The sequence below is a fragment of the Sminthopsis crassicaudata genome, chromosome 4 (assembly GCF_048593235.1).
Source record: "Sminthopsis crassicaudata isolate SCR6 chromosome 4, ASM4859323v1, whole genome shotgun sequence".
Lineage (NCBI taxonomy): Eukaryota > Metazoa > Chordata > Mammalia > Dasyuromorphia > Dasyuridae > Sminthopsis > Sminthopsis crassicaudata.
The window spans coordinates 288,068,527-288,087,897 of NC_133620.1; the positions used below are offsets into that span (position 1 = coordinate 288,068,527).

General features: G+C 35.7%; 1 protein-coding gene across 3 annotated transcripts in view; it reads right to left on the reverse strand.

The window, feature by feature from the left end:
• Positions 1-19,371, reverse strand: part of BLTP3A (bridge-like lipid transfer protein family member 3A) — a 67,174-nt gene that overhangs the window by 19,717 nt on the left and 28,086 nt on the right. For all 3 annotated transcript variants that reach the window (XM_074311196.1, XM_074311195.1, XM_074311197.1), the window contains exons 5-11: positions 18,617-18,806; positions 17,803-17,943; positions 14,877-15,047; positions 14,212-14,401; positions 8,935-9,021; positions 6,043-6,213; positions 2,258-2,406 (exon numbers count right to left, since the gene is read on the reverse strand). In XM_074311196.1, the coding sequence (XP_074167297.1) occupies positions 2,258-2,406; positions 6,043-6,213; positions 8,935-9,021; positions 14,212-14,401; positions 14,877-15,047; positions 17,803-17,943; positions 18,617-18,806 (1,099 nt within the window). The remainder of the gene's footprint in view (positions 1-2,257; positions 2,407-6,042; positions 6,214-8,934; positions 9,022-14,211; positions 14,402-14,876; positions 15,048-17,802; positions 17,944-18,616; positions 18,807-19,371) is intronic.

A 19,371-nucleotide genomic window follows, 5' to 3' on the forward strand; every position in this document is an offset into this window, starting at 1 on the left:
AGTGTTTGCTAAAAGACCATATCTCGATTTGGCCTTCCTAGCTTCTTACAGAGCAACAATGGCCCAGACTTCACTTCTCAGGTAACCCCAAATGTGGCTGAGGCACTTAAGATCACTTACCACTCCACTCTGCCTGGTGTCCTCAGGCTTCTGGGAAGGTGGAGAAAATGAATCACACCTTCAAATGAGTCCTTAATACACTGTGCTTAGAGACTGGAAAGGATTGGGTGAAGAATCTCCCATTAGGGCTTCTTAGAGTCTGCTTTGCACCTTGGGAGAATATTAAGCTAAGCCTCTTTGAACTTCTGTATGGGAGGCCCTTCTCAACCACTGACATTTTTGTAGATCTAGAACAGCATCTGGTTACTCAGTTTGCCACACAGCTTGGTGCAGAAGGCCCTTTCTGAATAGGCAAACAAGCATCTCTCTAAACCTACAGATACTCATACTCAGACTGCCTCTGCTGTAAATCCAGGGGACATAGTATATTTGAAATCTTGGAAACCTCAAGATGCTGACCCTCTGGGTATAAAGTGGAAAGGACCATATAAGGTCATTCTGACTACTCCAATGTCAGTTAAATTAGAAGGGTTCCCCAGCTGGACTCATATTTCTAGGATTAAAAATGTTGCTTCTGTTTACCTCACCTTCAGATATTTCAGAATATTCCTGTGAACCTCTATAGATTCTCTATAGAACCTGAAAGCTTTTCTTCTACATCACACCTAAAAAACACTCTAGAGAAAGAAAGGTGAAATTGTCTGTGTCCTTCTTTCTCTCATTCTATAGTCTTTTTCCTTACTTTTTCCCATTCCAAGGATGAGAATTTTGCTAATAGCATTTTCTCTAAGACTTTCTTGATATTATTCGATGGCCCCTGCCAGTAGGAACCTTCTTAGTCTTTCAGGTTAGGGAGCTCTGTGGGCAGTGGGGGCATTCAGGATTGTTGGATGGGCCATCAGCATCCTCAGGGAAGCCCACAGATGGAACCTGATGCAATATTTGCTAAGGCCCCATTCCCAAATGTCACCATCTCCACCAAAAGTGCCATCCAACTTTAACCTGCTTGTAAGATTTGTTTCCTCCAAGCTTCAAGCTACGAACTTCCAACCACTCCTTCAATGTGAAGATCATGGGACATCATGGGACAACTGACTGGGACAGTCAGCATCCCCTAGATGGTGCTGCTGCCACCTTCAAATCTCACACTTTACCTTCTGGTCTGAATCCCCATTGAACATAGGGACAGCTCTATGGACCTTGAAGCAGATCCAGAAGATGAGACTTTTGTTCCTTTGCCCCAAATGAATTAGGGGTGACTGCTTGAGAGGGGAATAATGTAATAGGACACTCTGTCTCCCTGATCTTTGTGAAGGAGGAGCCACGGGTCTGGGGAAATTCCTAAAAATGATCCCCACCCTCCTACCTGGTTCCTATGGGAATCTCCCACTTCCCAATAGATCTGGGAATCACTTTGGTCTGGGAAACAATCACCACCCTTTATTGATTTGATAATTAGCCCTTAATCACTCCCTAGCCCCAAACCATAGAAGGCTAATTAAAAAAAAAAAAAAAAAGGATTCTGTACCCAAATCTTTGCTATCTTTCTAATCAGGAAGCAGTCCATTAAGGGAAATCATTTCTCATTGAAAATAAATCCAAAACAGAATCATCTACATCCAGAAAAGGAACAATGGGAAATGAGTATAAACTGTGAGCACGGTTTGTTTTGTTTTGTTTTTCTTCCCAGATTATTTTTAGCTTCCGAATCCAATTCTTCCTTTGCAACAACAACAACAACAACAACAAAATTCGGTTCTGCACATATATATTGTACCTAGGATATAATATAAAATATTTAATATGTATGGGAATGCCTGCCACCTAGGGGAGGGGGTGGAGGGAAGGAGGGGAAAAATTTGGAACAGAAGGGAGTACAACGGATAATGTTGTAAAAAAAAAAAAAAATTACCTATGAATATGTACTGTCAAAGAAAATGTTATAATTATAAAAATTAATAAAACATTTTTTAAAAAGAAAAAGAAAAGAAAAGAAATCCAAAAAGACCCCCAAAACAAACCAAAAAACCTACTCAGAGATTGGGACTATGAATTCTATCACAAAAACTTGCAATACTGGTCTGGGGACTTCCATCACCCTTAGCGTTCACTTCTCAATAATACCACCCTCTTACAGGAATCTCCCTTATGCCTATCTGTAAATATGACACCTGTCTAGCAGTCTCTGACTCCTTACCTGGTGGACATCTAGGTCATCCACACGTACCACCAAACAACTAGAGCGCAATCGGTTCCAGGCAGGGGGCCAATGTGGAGTGGGGACAGTCTGGCAGCTATGTAATGAGTTCTTCTCTAGGGGGATCTTCTGGGGACTGGAGAAAGATTCTGCAAAACAACAACAGGAAGTTTGGGGACAGTGGAGGAGAGGGGAGAGTCATATAAATTTAGCCAAAGTGATAAATGCCACAAAGAAGTTAAAATCCCAAAGACTTTCATGCTGGGCATGGAAGAGAAAACCTCTAAAAGTATCAGAGAACTCATTCCTTTGGCACGTAATGTGAAGCTAAGAATTTACACTCAGCAGTCCACACTAACAGGAGCCTGAGTTTGGTGGAAAAGTCTCTGTGACCCAGAAATTAGGGTGAGTACAAAAATAGACAAGCAGGAAACTTTGTTAAGGGTTAAATTATTGTTTCAGCTGAAATGGAACAAATGCTTAGAAAAGAGTCTTCCACAACCCAAGGGAAGTGTATGGAGTATATAGTTAAGCTAATAAAAAACCAAGGTTTGATTGTAACTTGGAAGATCAATGAATTCTTAGAAACTTTATAGTACACATCTCCTTGGTTCTTTAAGGAAGAATAATTAGAGACAGATAAGTGGAAACTAGTAGGAGAGCAACTAATTGAATATTACAATGATAATGGTCCTGATTCAATTCCTAAAGAAACATTATATATAACTTAATGCAACTGGCCTTAAGGAATCCCGAAAATTTTAAAATAAAGAAAAAGGAGAAAGAGCAGGAGGGGGATGCTGACAAAATAGCTAAAAAACATGAAGAATTAGACAAGAAAGGAGTTAAGTACAGTGCTGATGAAATCAAGAAATGTGGTGCTTCGTAGCAGGAGCCATTAGGACATTTCCCCATCCCCTGACCCACCCTCCTCAATTAACCCTTCATGGGTGGAGGGAAGAGGAGGAGGAGGGGCAGTGACATAATCAGCACCACTAGTTAAAGCTTAAAAAAAGAGGACAGGATATATCTGATTTAAGAATAGAAGCACAGCTAGGTAGATAGAGCACCAGCCTTGAATTCAGGAGGACCCGAGTTCAAATCTGGTTTCAGACACTTAACACTTCCTAGCTGAGTGACCCTGGGTAAGTCACTTAACCTCAGCCTCAGGGGGAAAAAAAAAAGAATAGAAGTATACCCTGTTATTCAAGAGTTTGACTCTTCAGGTCAAGATAGGAGAAGATACACTTGTTTTGATTTGGAAATTATCAAAGATCTGAAAAAGAGCTGCACTCTTTATGGGGCTATATCACCTTATATTAAGATGGTGTTAGAGAATTTGGCTTATGAAATTTTAACCCCTAGTGATTGGAAATCTATAGCAAGGACATGTTTAGAACCTGGACAAAACTTGTGGCTTTCAGAATATAGCAAACTATATAGACTACAAGACCAATGAAATAGGCAAACTGTAGTTAATATACCAATCACCTTTGATCAACTAGCAGGTATACATCAATATGCAGACACTTTAGTGCAGATTAATTACTCTTTGATAGCATATGAGCAAATTGCTGCGGCTGCTATCAAAGCATGAGGCCCCTACTGGAAAACAAGATTGAGGGGAAGCCTTCACAAAAATAGAATAAGGTACAAATGAACCCTTTGTTGATTTTGTGGGACATCTACAGACAGTTGTCATATGAACTATTGGTGAAAATGCAGCAACAGGAATAATGATAAAACAACTTGCTAGAGAAAATGCTAATAGGTTTGTAGAAGAATTATACTAGGACTACACAAAGATGCTCCTTTAGAGGAGATCATAAGATGCTGTGCCACAGGGGCACAATTACCTTTTATACCCAGATTATGATGCAGAACATGGAAAGACAGGGTCCCTCTTGGCAAGAGACTTCCAGAGAGACTCATCAATGCTTTCAGTGTGGTAAAGTAGGGCATCTGAAAGCTCAATGTAGGCATAGAGATAAAGTGAGAGGATAGGGTGGGAGAACAAGACCCAAAACCCTATGTCCAAAATGCAACAGAAGCTTCCATTGGGCCTCAGAATGTAGACTGATTCAGGGAACAGGAAGTGAGGCCCAGATCCAAGGTCCCAGACAAAAAAAAAGGTGGGGCATGATGGTAGCCGAGGTTACACCCAGAGAGTCTTTGGAACTTCAGGACTCTGATATGATCAATCAGCCAAAAAGCAATCTGATGGGAGAAAGGGATTACAATTGGGGAGAATACAGGTTTTATAACCTAACAGAAAGGCAGTGAGAACAGCTCTACTATGGTTAGATCTAGAAAGTGGTGAATGGAAAGAATCAGATAGGTTAACTGCCTGGGAGAGAGGGTTTGCTTGTGTCTCTACAAATGGAGAAGGAATCAGATGGGTGTCAACGAACCGTATTCACCTTGTTCATCAGAGAGAGACAGAAAAAGAGAAAAACCTCAAAGCAAAGGAGAAAACTCAAGAAACATCAGGTGGTTCCATCTCTGACTACATATGCCATTAAAAAAGCATGACTTAACCCAATGTATATGGCAATTGACACATGAACATCAAAAATTGTTGATAAGACTGTGGCAGAACTTCAAAACCATCAGGATTCATTGGATTCCCTGACACATGAAGTAATGGATAATAGATTGGTTTTGGACTATTTCTAGGACTTATGGACATGTATAATTCCTCATGTTGATTCATGTTGTTTGTTACATCACTACTAGCCTTTGTTATATTTCTATGTGTTTGTGTAATACCTCCCATGTTGATGGATTTATGTATACCTGTTTCAAGTGAGACCCTTCAGAAACCCACTAATCTGGTTTGATTCCCCATTTTCCTTTGGTATTTTCACCACCCTTTCTGAGAAGTCAGGAGGGACATGACCACCTCCTTTTTGGGGTTCTCACCTCCTTGAGAAGTCAGAGGTGGGGTGACTACCTATGTTCTAAAACAAAAGAAAACCGGAAATGTAAAGGGCTGGAACTCTGGAAAAAGATACTTAAGGTTCAGTATGATTGGTTTAATCCTATATCAAGGTATTAACTAAGTGGAATTGATAATACAATAGTTATCTAGTTTAGCATAGTGATTAATAGTTCTCTAGTTCAGTATGATTGAATTAATCCTAAAACAAGGTGTTAACTCAGTAGAATTAAGATAATGATTCTCTAGTTTACATGTACTTAGTACTTAGTATTGTTCTACAAGTTGACACCTATTTTACAACATTGACACCTATAATGATGTACTTGTAAAAGAATATTTAAACTGAGGACTAAGTCAGCCACAGAGATTCCATCTTTGATCAGCCTTGTGGTGGCTCTCCTGCCTCCTGCACTTTGAGAGAAAAGATTTGACCACCATCCTGGTGGCTCTTCTGCCTTCTGCATTCCTCCACTGAATCAAGACCCATTCCAGAGGATCTCTAGAAAGCTAGCCCTGCCCCAGGAGAAGGAAACTTTGGACTTTATCCTTGACTATTCTTGTGGTGATTCTTCTGCTGAGACCAAGACTGGTCCTGAGACGTCCAGAAAGCTAACCAGAACATTACACATTCTACCAAAGAACAAGACAATCAACTGGATGAAAAGTCATGGTAATCTTCTTTTTGCTATTACAGCTCTCTCTCTACAAAAGAATGAAGGTTTGTAACCCCTCTATGGGCGTTAAGTTGGATGCAACTTTCCAGAAGTATTAGATTGAATTTTTCCAACTCCACTAGCTTGTAGAAGCAAATAAATAGGCTAAAGCAATTATCCTCATAACCCACCTGCCTTCTTGTGGATAGGTAAATCTGTACCCAAGTGCAAAGAAGATTTGAGATCTGCCTCTTCATTCCATTTTTCTACCATGCTTTGAAATTCGGTCACCAGTTTCTGAGCCCATTGACCTCGGGTCTCCATGGCCTCACAGTGCCTTACCCAGTGCCTACAATTCTCTCCTATAAAAAAAACAAGCAAAAAGTTTTCATCAAAACATCCAGGTCAAGGAATCTTTATTTTCTCTTATTCCCAAGCTACTAAGTTAGACCCATAAAAAAATCTATTCGCTGTCACCACTATGCTTGTTTTTCTTATTCACATCTATTTTATTGTTGTTGTTGTTTTTGAGATGATAGCCATATTTTTTTTTGGATTCAGATTGGATAAAATAAATACCACTCTAACCATTCATGTTAACTTCGAATATTAATATTTTAAGTGAGCTTCTTATATTTAGTAATTGTTGGATTTTGCTTTCTAATCTATTCTGCACCCTCTTCTATTTTATGAGTGAATTTATTCTACTTATGTGAAATTTTGATTAAGTTTGCTTTTCTTTCCCTAAAATCTTGCTTTAATATTTCTTGTCACGATTCTCTTTCTTCAGAAAAGACAAGAAAGAAAAAAAGACAAACCAATATTAGGTAGTTACAGATTATATTGCTTAGAATAATCTGAACTTAGATTTTTCCTTTTCCCTCTTTTATTTCAGCTTAGAGGTAAATCATTATGCCTTGCTCTCTTTTAAAGGAAGCAACTAGTTCCTCAATCTTATTCCACTAAGATTACCAACTCTCTGACATCATGCTTTCTATTGCTATGAAATTTTTAAGCCTTTCTTTACCCATCCTGAATAAGAATATGGTTCATTTATGAGATTCTCACGTTCCTACCTCTGGCTGAATAATTTTTACCTGTGGCACCTCAATCAAGTTCTCTCCTATTTAGCTTTTTAATATTTTTTAAACTCTTGAGCACAGAGCTTCTTTGTTTACTGTCTATCCATTACAAAGACTAGGACCGTAAAGACCTCTTCTGTCCTTTCCAAAATGTATACACGGTGTTCATCACAACCCTTTCAAGTGGTTCAAATTTGTATTTCTTTCTTAAAAAAAAAAAATTTGTTCACTCACTTCCAGTTGATCAATGATGGACAGAAATAACTACACCCAGAGAAGGAACACTGGGAAGTGAATGTAAATTGTTAGCACTACTGTCTATCTACCCAGGTTACTTATACCTGCGGAAGCTAATACTTCATGTGCAACAAGAAAATGGTATTTATACACATATATTGTATCTAGGTTATATTGTAACACATGTAAAATGTATGGGATTACCTGTCATGGGGGGGAGGAGTGGAGGGAGGGAGGGGATAATTTGGAAAAATGAATACAATGGATAATATTATAAAAAAAATTAAAATAAAAATTAAAAAAAATTTGTTCAAGGTGTTTGGTTTTCTGAAAGACTGACCAAATCTGGTTTTCTTAACAAAAATGCTTAAAAGTTGTCAAATCTATTTCCTCCTGAATCATTATATTCAACTTCACAAAATAAGTTATGCCTGGGTGTAATTTATTTCCTTTTGCTGTTAAATATATTTGCCTCTTTCAGACTTTGTTTTCTTGTTATTTAGATTAATAATATCTCCATTTTACAGATGAGAAAACCAAGACAAGTTAAGTGACTTGCTTAGTTAGAGTTATGGAAGTAAAAAATATTTGAGGCTAGATTTGAATGCACTATCTACTGTTCCACCTAGTTGCCTATATTGAGGTGCTATATTCACTGAGATTCTTGATATGCTATCTGCTTTTTTTTTTTTTTCTAGCCACATGTAATAGAATTTTAGGATGGGTTTCTCTTGCTTCATGATATTTCTTCATAATTACTAAAAGTTTTTCTTTTTTTTTTGCTCATTGCTCACTATCTCCACTGGTCTCTTTTTCTTACAAGAATTTATAATATGGTTCTACCTGAAGAGTGGAATAGTCTCTCCAATTTACCCTAATGAGATTAAGGAAAATATGTACAAAGCAAAGACTGAAACCAGGAACTTATATAAATTATAAATATCATTCTAATTGATGAAAGCTTTTTTTTTTTTTTTTTTTTTTTTTTTTTTTGCAACTAACAACTGTCTACCATCAGGTTAGTGCCAGCCTCCTTTTGTTTTTGCAGCTGCCCCTATATGGAGCTTACAACACCAGGCCAGGGGTAAAGGTGGAAGACTGATCTTAGAAATAGGAATTACCTAGAAAATTATAGTGTGAGCCTTTGCTATTTTTGTTTTACATGAGAATAAAATGTGTAAAATTTGTTTTCCTCTTAATTGTTGTTCTTTTACTTAGTTTGATGAATTCCTTATTCTTAAGGTGATAAAGGAAAACTGGATGCTACTTTACTTAACTGTATTGCTGGAAGTCCTTGAGGTGGTCTCTGGAACCCAAATGAAATGTTACTTACTCCAAGAAGTCACCTCTGATCTACTCAGAAAACAATGTTCTTCCCTTCACTTCAGATTTCATATAGTACTTTCTTTTCACCTTTTAAAATGTATTTATCATGAATCACTGTATATTATAGTTATCTATGCATTTGTCATCTTCCCTTACAAAAGATCCATGAAGACAGAGACTGTCAAGAGCCATGACTTATCTTTTCATTTCCCCTGACAGAGCCTATCAGTGCCCTGTACAAAGTAATGGTAATGAATGAAATTTTGTTAAATTTGTTCTTGAGGAATCTGTCCAACGCGAGTAATAAAAATTATAAACTAACTCTAGATTCTCCCAAATACTAAGGGCTGAAGCTTAGAAACTGAATATTTATTCTCTGACCCTAGAGCAATGCCACTAGCGATGCTTTAATTCTTTCTCTATTCAAGCTGTTCATACCTGCCCAATGGAAAGGATAGTAGTCAAAGGCCATTTTCTGGAAGGTAAGTTGCATGGCACCACCCATAACTCTGTTTGCTGAGTCCCCTAGAAGAGAAGATTATAGATTATTAGCTTAAGATAGCACAAAAAACCCAAAATGCTGTTTGAAGGAGATTCAAAGCCATCTACTATTTCCTAGGCCCAGGGCAGATTAAAGAAAATTTTTAGATGACTTGGTAAAATTGAGACACTGACCCTTTCTAGTCTCAGATTCTTCAACTGATACTCTATGTCATTCTGTGACTCTGACTAATCAATATTTTCCTGGGTTTTTTTTTGTGTGTGTGTGTGTGTGTGTGTGTGTGTGTGTGAATTATTTTCCCCAACTGCAAAAATGTTAGTCATGTCATCTTATCACAATACCCTAATACTGGAAGTATAGACATAACCAAAAGTCCAAGGAAGTTAGAACTCTAATTTTTTCCTTTTTCTTTGAGCTTCAGATCTTTTGCAATGATAAGAAATTCTAAAAACAAACGGGAATCATAGATTTAGAGCTAGATAGGGCCTTAGAAGCTATCTAATCCAACACCTTAATTTATAGATAGATCATTTGTCTCCAAATCCACCACTTGATAAAATCTTTTTTTAAATTAAATTTATTTTTAATATATAATATTTTATAAATCACATTGGGAGAGAAAAATCATAACAAAAAGAAAAAAAACATGGGAGAGATAAAAGAAACAGAAAAAAGAAGTGAAAATAGCATAAGTCGATTTACAGTCAATCTCCATAGTTCTTTTTCTGGATGCAGATGGCATTTTTTTTGTCCAAAGTGTATTAAAATTACTTTGGATCACTGAACCACTGAGAAGAACCAAGTCTTACTGTTATTTTGTAGAATGTATTCCTAGTTCTGTTTGTTGCACTCAGCATCAGTTCATATAAATCTTTCCCCTTTCTAAAATCAGCTTGTTCATCATTTTTTACAGAACAAAAATACTCTATTACGCTCATATACCACAACTTATTCAGCCATTCCCCAGTTGATGGGCATCTACTCATTTTCCAATTCTTTGTTACCACAAAAAGAGCTGCTACAAACATTTTTGCACATATGGGTTCTTTTTCCTTCTTTATGATTTCCTTGGGAGACAGACACAATAATGGCACTTCTGGGTCAAAGGATATGCACAGTTTTATAGCCCTGAGCATAGTTGAGGGAGACTATATCTAAACAAATATGTATAAATAAGATATGGGCAGAATAATTAGAAAGAAGGGAGATCAAAAAAAGCCTCTTGCAAGAGTTAAGGGAAAGCTTGAAATTTTAAAGAGTCAAGGGAAGCAATTATTTTTCTAAAAGCTTGGACATTCTGTTTCAAGAAATCATAAATGAAAACTGCCCAAATCTATTAGAAGAAAAGAGCCAAGTAAAGAATCCACAAATGTCCTCCTGAAAAGAACAAAAGGAAACTTTTTAAGTACAACATAGTTAAAATCCAGAGCTCCCATATCAATGGAAAAATACTGCAAGCATTAATAAAAAAATAATAAAATTCAAATACCAATGAATCAGTTAGAATCACATTAAGCCTGGAAGCCTCTACCATAAATGAGAGCAAATGTTGGAATAAAACATTCCAAAAAGCAAAAGATACAGACTTACAACCAAGAATAACTTACCTGGCAAAATTGAATATAATCGTATGATGGGGTGGAGAGAGAGGAGATGGATTTTTAATGGAATAAAGGACTTTCAGGTATTTATGATGACAAGCCCAGCACTGAGTAGAAAATTTTAAATACAAATATAAGAGTCCAGGGAAATCTAAAATGTTTATTTATTTGCATGAATGGAAGCAACTGCATGATGATGCAGTGGGAACATTCTAATATAGGGAGAAAAGACAATTTCCTTTCAGAATCTTAATGTCATCAAAGGTTCCAAGAATTAAATAAGAAAAAACAGACATTATATTGATACTTTCTAAAAATTTTGGGAGAGGAAAGACAAGAGGGAACAAAAGGAATAACTAGGCTAGAAAGGAAAAAGGAGCGTAACTTGTTACTATAATAATTAGGATACAAAATGAAGAATATAAAATATGGAATAAGGTGTAAAAAGATCAGGCACAAGATGAATTCAATTTTATCTGAAACAAATGAAGAATAGTTGAACACGCCAGTTTTGGTGTAGAAATGCATCAAACTCACCAGGGAAACAACCAATCAAGAATAGTAAGGGGTGACAGAAGGAAGAATGATAAAATTGAGGGAATGTTCACAAGCAAAAAACCTTACTGATTCCGAAGGAAGAATCAAAGTAGGGAAATAGAAAACAAAATAACTACAATCTTAAGAGATGTCTAGAATCTGCGGAATAGTGAAATAAATTGATATAAGAATGTTAAGTAACATCACTATATCATAAGAATGATGAAAGAGATGATTTCAGAAAATCCTTACTAATATGAATTGATGAAGAATGAACAGACCAAGTTGAACAACTTATACAAGAATAGTGAAACGATAATAGGCTTAAGAACTCTGATCAATGTAATGACAACCATGTCTTCAGAGGATCTATGACATGTTACCACCTAACAGACTTAGACTTTTGGACATTTCCAAAATGTGTATTCATTTGCTTGAGTGCTTATTTGTTAAAAATAAGCTTCTCCCCCATTCTCTACCCTCACCTTCATTCTCTTAATGTTGATCTGAAGATTAGGAAGGAAAGAGTTCCAAAAAGTAATGATGCTAAAAAAGGGTACCACTGGAATAAATTTTGTAAAAGCACAAAAGAAAATAGAAATAGGCAAGCAAGAACAATTATAAAAATAACATGTAGAATTTAATATATACATTAAAAAAGCAATTTCATGAAAAAATATAGTCTTTTTCTGTGTTATATATGAAAATGCCATTTTTTGGTGTTTTAAGTTCAAGATACTATATCTGGAGTATTAGTTTCCATTTGGGAAATCACATATGAGGAAGAGCTTTAATAAGCTGGAAAACATTCAGGGAACAACCAGAATGAAAAAGGGTCTCAAGTTCATGCCACTTAAGAGCTGTTGTGAAAGACCTGGGTATATTAAATCTGAAGAAGAAAAGGCTCTTCTTTATGACATCTCCCTTCAAGTATTTAAAAGATTGGCATATGGAATATAATTAAATTTGTTATATTTAACTGCAGAGGGCAAAATCAGGATCAAACTGAAGCTCTCCAAGTGTGTAAATGGCTGCCCTAGTTGAATAAGGGAATTCTCTTCATTATATATCTTTAATCTTGACTTGATGATTATATTGGGGTAAATTACAATTTATAATAGTTATACAATAAAAATTTATAATTCTTTCCCAGCATGGAGTGGATGGGTGACCACCAAAATCCTTTCCAAATCAGAAATTCCATGATTTTGTGATAAGCAGCTCAACAAACCAAGAATTTTAGGGTCAAGGAAAATATGGCACTTGGAAAGGGTGGAGGAAGAAATGTTCCTTTCCTCTAATTCCTATCCTACATCTATCAATTGATAAGCTTTTGTAAAGTGTCTACTTTGTGTCAGGCATTTTTCTAAGCATGGGGGTACAAAAAACAAGAGCAGAGATGAGGAGAGAAGGCACTGCAAGAACAATGGATAGCCAAGTGCAAAGACATAGAGATTACAGCATACACACTACAATGTATAAAGAACAATAAGAATAATTTAATTGGATCAAAGGGTATGTAAAAGAGAATAATATACAATAAAGATGAAAAGGTAAGTTGGGGTTCAGGCTGCAGTCTTTGAATATCAGAGGAGTTTATGGACCTAGAGTAAAAAGGAACCATTAGAAGGTATTAAGTAGGGGAGTGACCTGGTCTACACATTGGAAAAATCACTTTGGCATCTGAAGGGAAGATAGATTGAAATAGAAAGAAATTTAAGGAAGAAATGAGAAAAAGACACCCTTTCTCCACTTCTTCATCACTTTCCACCAGAACCTTGAATACTAAGGCTGACTTTAGGAAAAAATACTAGTACATCTTAAAACAAGCATGCCCTAAGACTTCAGTGTACAAGGGTCTCTAATAATGTTGGGGGTCATGTCTCCTCTATTCTGATCCAAACCCACTAACTACTGTCCTATATTTCTTCTGCCCTCCATAGCTAAATTCTTTGCTAAGGCCAATTACTCCACTTTTTGTCTTTACTCCTTACAATTTGGCTTCCAACTTTATCATCCCACTCAAACTACCCTCTTGGAAAGTAACCAATGATTTCTTAGTTGCCAGATCTAATGGACTTTCTTGAAATTCTCATTCACCTTCACCTCTCTTCTGGCCTTGACACTATTGATCAGTCTCTTTCCTCTACTAAGCTAGAAATTAGCTAAAGAAAATAAATCCCATACCATAGTAATTCCTACTGAAAAACTGAATTTAAGTTTTTGCTGAACTCCAAATATAACAAAACTTCTCAGTCCTATTTCTCTTTTAAATCAGGAAAGCAGACATTTTGGGAAAAGGAGAGGGTTTTTTTTTTAACTGTTGATTTAATTTTAGTTATTTGAACTCAAGTTGTAGAAATGCTTCTTTCTTTCTTTCTTTTTTTTTTTTTTTTTTTTTTTTTAAAGAAATGTTTCCTGCACCAGCCCTGAAGTCAGGAGGACTGGAGTTCAAATTTGGCCTCAGACACTTAACACTCCCTAGCTGTGTGACCCTGGGCAAGTCACTTAACCCCAATTGCCTCATCAAAAAAAAAAAAAATTCTTTAGAGTAAAAATACAAAGATTGATTCACTGCTTTCAGGGTCACCTTCCAAGCAAAAGGAAGTCTGGCTTTTCTCAAACACGCAATACATTTCATGAATTTCAACAATATTCTAAAATGTGGAAGCTGATCCTTTTCTTCCTTCTTTCCTAAACTTCTAGTCCACTCCCCTCTCCACACTCTGTATCTCATGGTTAAGAGTAAGAGAAAAGGAAGTGTTGGGTGATCATTTGGAAGATATTTCCAAGGGACAGCCCAGGGCTAACAGTATACAGTAACCAAAGTGTGTACAGGAATATTTTATGCACATATAAATAAACAAAATCAACCTAATGTAACCATATTCCATAAAATGTAACTATACTCTATAACTATAATATGTTCTCTTTTATTGGAAGCAAAGCTTAAACACGAAATCTTGTTAAAGCACTCTTCTATGTCCCCAGAAAACTTACCCTTATCTGATCATTTCCCCTGTACTAAAGCCATCTATATAATTTGGGGCTTTCCTGCTTAGTGCCAAATCCCACCTGGTTCCCGGGACTGGCTGTCATCACAAATGTGTAGATCCAAGCGTGAAATAAGCAGATGATAAGATGATTCCTTGACATCAAACTTCTCAAAGTATTGGCTGATCCGGCTGTTGCTAACATTGCTCTGACCACCACCAAATGTCTGGTTCCAAGAATGATGGGCACTGGGAGCAGCAGGTGAAGTACTCTGTAATATAAAGAATATTATATAAAACACCAATACTTTATAGACTTTCTTAAAGTAAACAAAGTATATAATAATGCTGGGGAAAGCCAATATATATATATATATATATATATATATATATATATATATATATATATATATATATATATATATATATATATATATATATATATATATATCATGGATTACGTTGTCCCAGGGCAAGATATCTGCATTTTCTTATACTCATAAACTTGGATGCTCACTTTAGGATTTTCTAGTCAGTTAGAATGCAAAGAAATTACTAATACATTTTTTTTTTCCAGGCAGCTGTCCATTATCATTTAAGTACTACTATTAGGCATACTTCAGAAAAGCCTATTAGAAAAGAAAGAAGGCAGATCAATTAATAATCACACTGAAGAATTGATCATCCTAACAGCAGAATCTTCTCCTATTACCTTCTCCTTACTCCTGTACTGTTGTGCCAACTCACTTGAATGGGCTCAGGTGCCAAGCTCTTTCTCTGTAGGGCTGACTTCTCCACAGCCTCACTCAATGATTCTGCATACTTCATCATAGCTTTGAGCTGTGAGTCAGTCAAAACCCATAGCAGGTCATCCAGCAGGAACATCAACTTGGAAGCTATCACATTGCAGTCTTTGGTCTGATAGGGTCAGAGATAAAGTGGAATTCATTATCTTGGACAATTTCAATTCCCCAAAATCAGCCTCACCTAGTCAACCTAAAAATTTAAATTGATTAAATCATATCCCTATAAATGATATAGGAGACTTCTGAAAAAGCTCACTATCCACTTCCCTCCAGGCAAGGCATAAAGCAAATTTGTTCTCTCCCCTGAGGTAAAACTGAGTTTCTTTGAATTTCAATGGTCACAAGAAGGATATATTGGCCAGAGGGGTTGCAATGGTTGATCTGATTCCTTAGTTGCTTTGAGAGGTCTGGCTTCTCTTTACCCTCGAATTTGAACGATTTACAGGAAAGATAGATACTCATGGATTATATTTCTCCAAAACACTTTGATTCTGAAGTCACAAAGAGAAATACTTTTAAGGATGAAGGAAAATGGGTTTGTCTGAGAATATCAACTCAAATAAAAGATAAATATACAGAATGATGGAAATAAGATCAGGTAATAGAAGATATGAATATAAGAATGTGGAATAGTCTTGTGAAAATAATGTCAGCTGTACTAACACTCAAAATGACATTGGTCACAGAAGCTAAATAAAAAAAGATTTGATCTTTTTAATCTTCATATTAAGGGTAAAAAAGATCAAAGTTTAAAAGATCATTGCTTCAGAGTGGAAAAGGTAATAGATAAAAAGATATAACTCGCACGTTTCATTTTGTTTCTATTTTCTCCATCAAGAAAAATAACTATCATGCTGGAAATAACAGAACAAAAATAATTAACAAGAAGTTGATACCCCAAATAATAAAGCAATAGTAAGCTAAATGATTTTATTCTTAAGTCCTAAAAGAACTGGTTTATATGATTGCTGAGTTATTTGAAAAATTGTGGAAAATGGTCATTGTACCATAAGACTAGAGAAAAACAAATATATTTTCAAAAGAGGAAAAGAAAATAGTCTATAAATTATAGGTAACCTTTATTTCAATTCTTAGGAAAACCCAAAAATGGATCACTGAAGAGGTGATTGGCAAATATTGCTAAAGAAGCAAGTGATGACAAAGGGCCAATCTGGTTTCATCAAGAATAGGTTGAGTTGGAATAACTTGTCTTTTTTGACAGAATTACTAAACTAGTCAATGAAAGGAATGATACAGATATAGTTTACCTAGCTTTTAGAAAAACTTTTGATGAAGTATTTCAAACTATTTTCTTTTGTAGAACATGGATAGATGTGGAGTTGATAATAACACCTTCAGATACAATCAGAAGTAATTGGATGACAAGACTCAGAGTAGTAATTAATGGTTGAATCTCAAAATGACTGGAGTTGTTTAGTGAAATAAATACTCCAGGTATCTGTGTTTTGTCTTTTGTTATTTAACTTTTTACCAATAACTTGGATAAAGCACAGATAATATATTTTCACCAAAAGTTGTGAATGCACAAAGCTGGGAGGGACAGTTAACATAACGGTTGATAAGAGTCAGGATGGAAAAGAATCTCAACAGGCTAGAGTCAATCAAAAAGATGAAATTCAGTAGGAATAAATAAAAAGTCTTGCACGTATGTATTAAAAAAATAAATTCCAAAAGTAAAAAAAAATGAGAAAAGCATAGATAAATAGCATCTATTTTTTAAAAATGGAGGGAGGTAGTATTATAGATTCAAATTCAATATGAGTTAGTGGTGTGCTATAGCAGCCAAATTTGATCTTGAGTTATAGTAAGAGAAGCATACCTTCCAGGAATAGAGAGGTAGTCCTACTGTATTCCACCCTGGTTAGAACCTCATCTAGGCTACTGTGCTCAGTTCTCGACACTATATAAGTTATTAAAACTGGAGTGTCCAAAGAACGGTGAAGGGCCTTGGGATCATATTTTATGAGGTTCAGTTGAAGGAAATAGGTATTTGACCTAGATAAAAGAAGACTCAGAAATCAGCAATGACTGCCTTCAGATGTTTAAGAGATATTAGACTAGTTCTGATTAGCATAAGAGGGCTAAAGCAGGAGCAATGTATAGAAGTTACAAAGAGAACTTATGAATTTCCTAACAATTAGAGCTAAAAGTGAGATAAAGTTTAGTGGGATAAACTTTTATGAAAGGTGATGGATTTCTTTTCCTTGAAGATCTTTAAGCTAAGGCTGGATTGAATATTTATCAGGTATGTTATAGTGGGAACTGCTTTTGTATATGGAACTAGACAGCTGCAGAGGTCCCATCTAATTTTCAAATTCTATAATTCTTGAATTCTCTTAATGTTTTATGTGCTTACTAAGAGGTAATAAAGTTGAATTTCTCAATGAGTGAGTCAGCTGTCCTATAAGAGAAGTTCTGAATTTTTTGGTGGGACCTGGTTTATGTGATTGCTGAGTTATTTGAAAAATTGTGGAAAATGGTCATTGTACCATAAGACTAGAGAAAAACAAATGTATTTTCAAAAAAGGAAAAGAAAATAGTCTATAAATTATAGGTAACCTATAACAATCTGGTGAAACCTATGAACCCTTTCTCAGAACAATGTTTTTAAATTCATAAAAGAGAGGATTTCAAAGGATACCAGTTATATTGAAGTAGTTATGAAATTATTTTTAAAAAATCAAATTCCCTTTTCCTTCTGGTAAAGTCCAAAAAAACCAGCACAATAGGCTCTCCCTCTCATGGTGTCATCCCAGCTGTCAAACCAACAATAATAAGAGAAAGTATCCACTCTCATGGTGTCCAGAAGAATAGGAAAAGCAAACTATTAAATGGAGGACACTCACTCTTCTTTTAAGGGCTATTTGGATCCTGCCCTGGTTAGTAATGAGCCTCAGTGGAGTAGTGACTGGATCCTGATCACCATTGTCAGTGGCATCTGCCTCAATCCGAAGAGTCTGCCATGTTAACTCCTTAAATGTTAGAACCTGGTAGGAGAGAAAACATTTTCTCAGAATGTTAATGATACCTAAACTGACCAAAAGGGGGCAGTAAGACTAAAGCCATAAAGCATACAAAGAATAAAGACCACCTTTAGCTGAGAGCTCCAAAAGGCAACTAGTTGGAGCATTCACAATTGCTGAAAATAGTATCTTCAACCTTTATTGGTATAAACGGTTGAAGTTAATATATTCTAAAATTTTTAAATATAATTTTAAAAAATAATTTAAAATGTATACTTTTACATAAGACCATTTTGGATTTTAATGGGTTTTTTTCTTTATAAAAGACCTATTTTAATGTTTTATGATGAAGTGGAAGTGAGGCTCTGAAGGACCTTTTGAATTCAACTCATTATCCACAGATAATGCCTAGTCAAGTATGAAAGGACTTTTCATCAATAAGTATGCCCTAAAATGCTGAATTTTTTGGCCACTATAGTCCATGAAAGAAAGAAAAAATGTTTTGGTGATAGTTATTATGTTAAAAAATTTTTAAATTTAATTTTAAAGAAAATTTCTTTCAGGGGTTTATACATATGAAGAGCATTTAAGGGAATTTTAAAAATTGAAAGTATTATTACCTTTAAAAATAAACAAGGATTATTCTTATTTCAATTCCACTCCCCCCAACACACACAATCCCCTTTAAGGTTGTCACCTCTCCTCTGTGGGGGTCAGTGATTCGGGTAAGGCGGAGGTCACTCTGCTGCCAATTAGGGTTAACACTATAGCCCTGGAGCTGCCACAACTCGAAAGAGGCATGAAAAGCCTTGGAGTGAATCTTGATGGTGATGGAATTAACAATAATGTACATTCCCTCCACCACCTTCTCAGCAAAGCCATATTCACTGTAAACAATGAAATAGAATAGTTAAAGGATAAAGATAACCAGAAGGCATTCTCTTCCAACCTGAAAGATGAATGAATTAAAAGAAGCTACTTCCAGTCTTTAAAACACTGTACCTTCAATAATAAACTAGATATTGTTGGACAGTGAGCATCACAGGACTAAGGGAAAAAACAATGAAAAGAGTATTAGGTTTCTATAGGATATTAAAAAAAAAAAAAAAACCCCGAAACAATACATTCTCTTTAAGCATAAGGACACTAGAAAGAAAGAAATATATTTACAGATGATATAGCCCATTTCTTGAGGTCTAACTTATATTCATACCTATTTTACTTTGCCTTTTACCGAGTATGTAGCTCTACCTTATACATACATGTCTAAAACCTGTCCAAAATAAGTTTCCCTAAACTCTTTTCCTAAAACCTTTTCTCCTCCCATTTCTTTCTGTGATCTCCCTATTTCTTCACCCAGTGTCCCATACGAGGCTAGAAATAAGTGCTTGGACAAAATAGCTCAAAATGGTTTTGATGAGGGTTGGGGTCCCTTTAAGATTCCTAATTGCC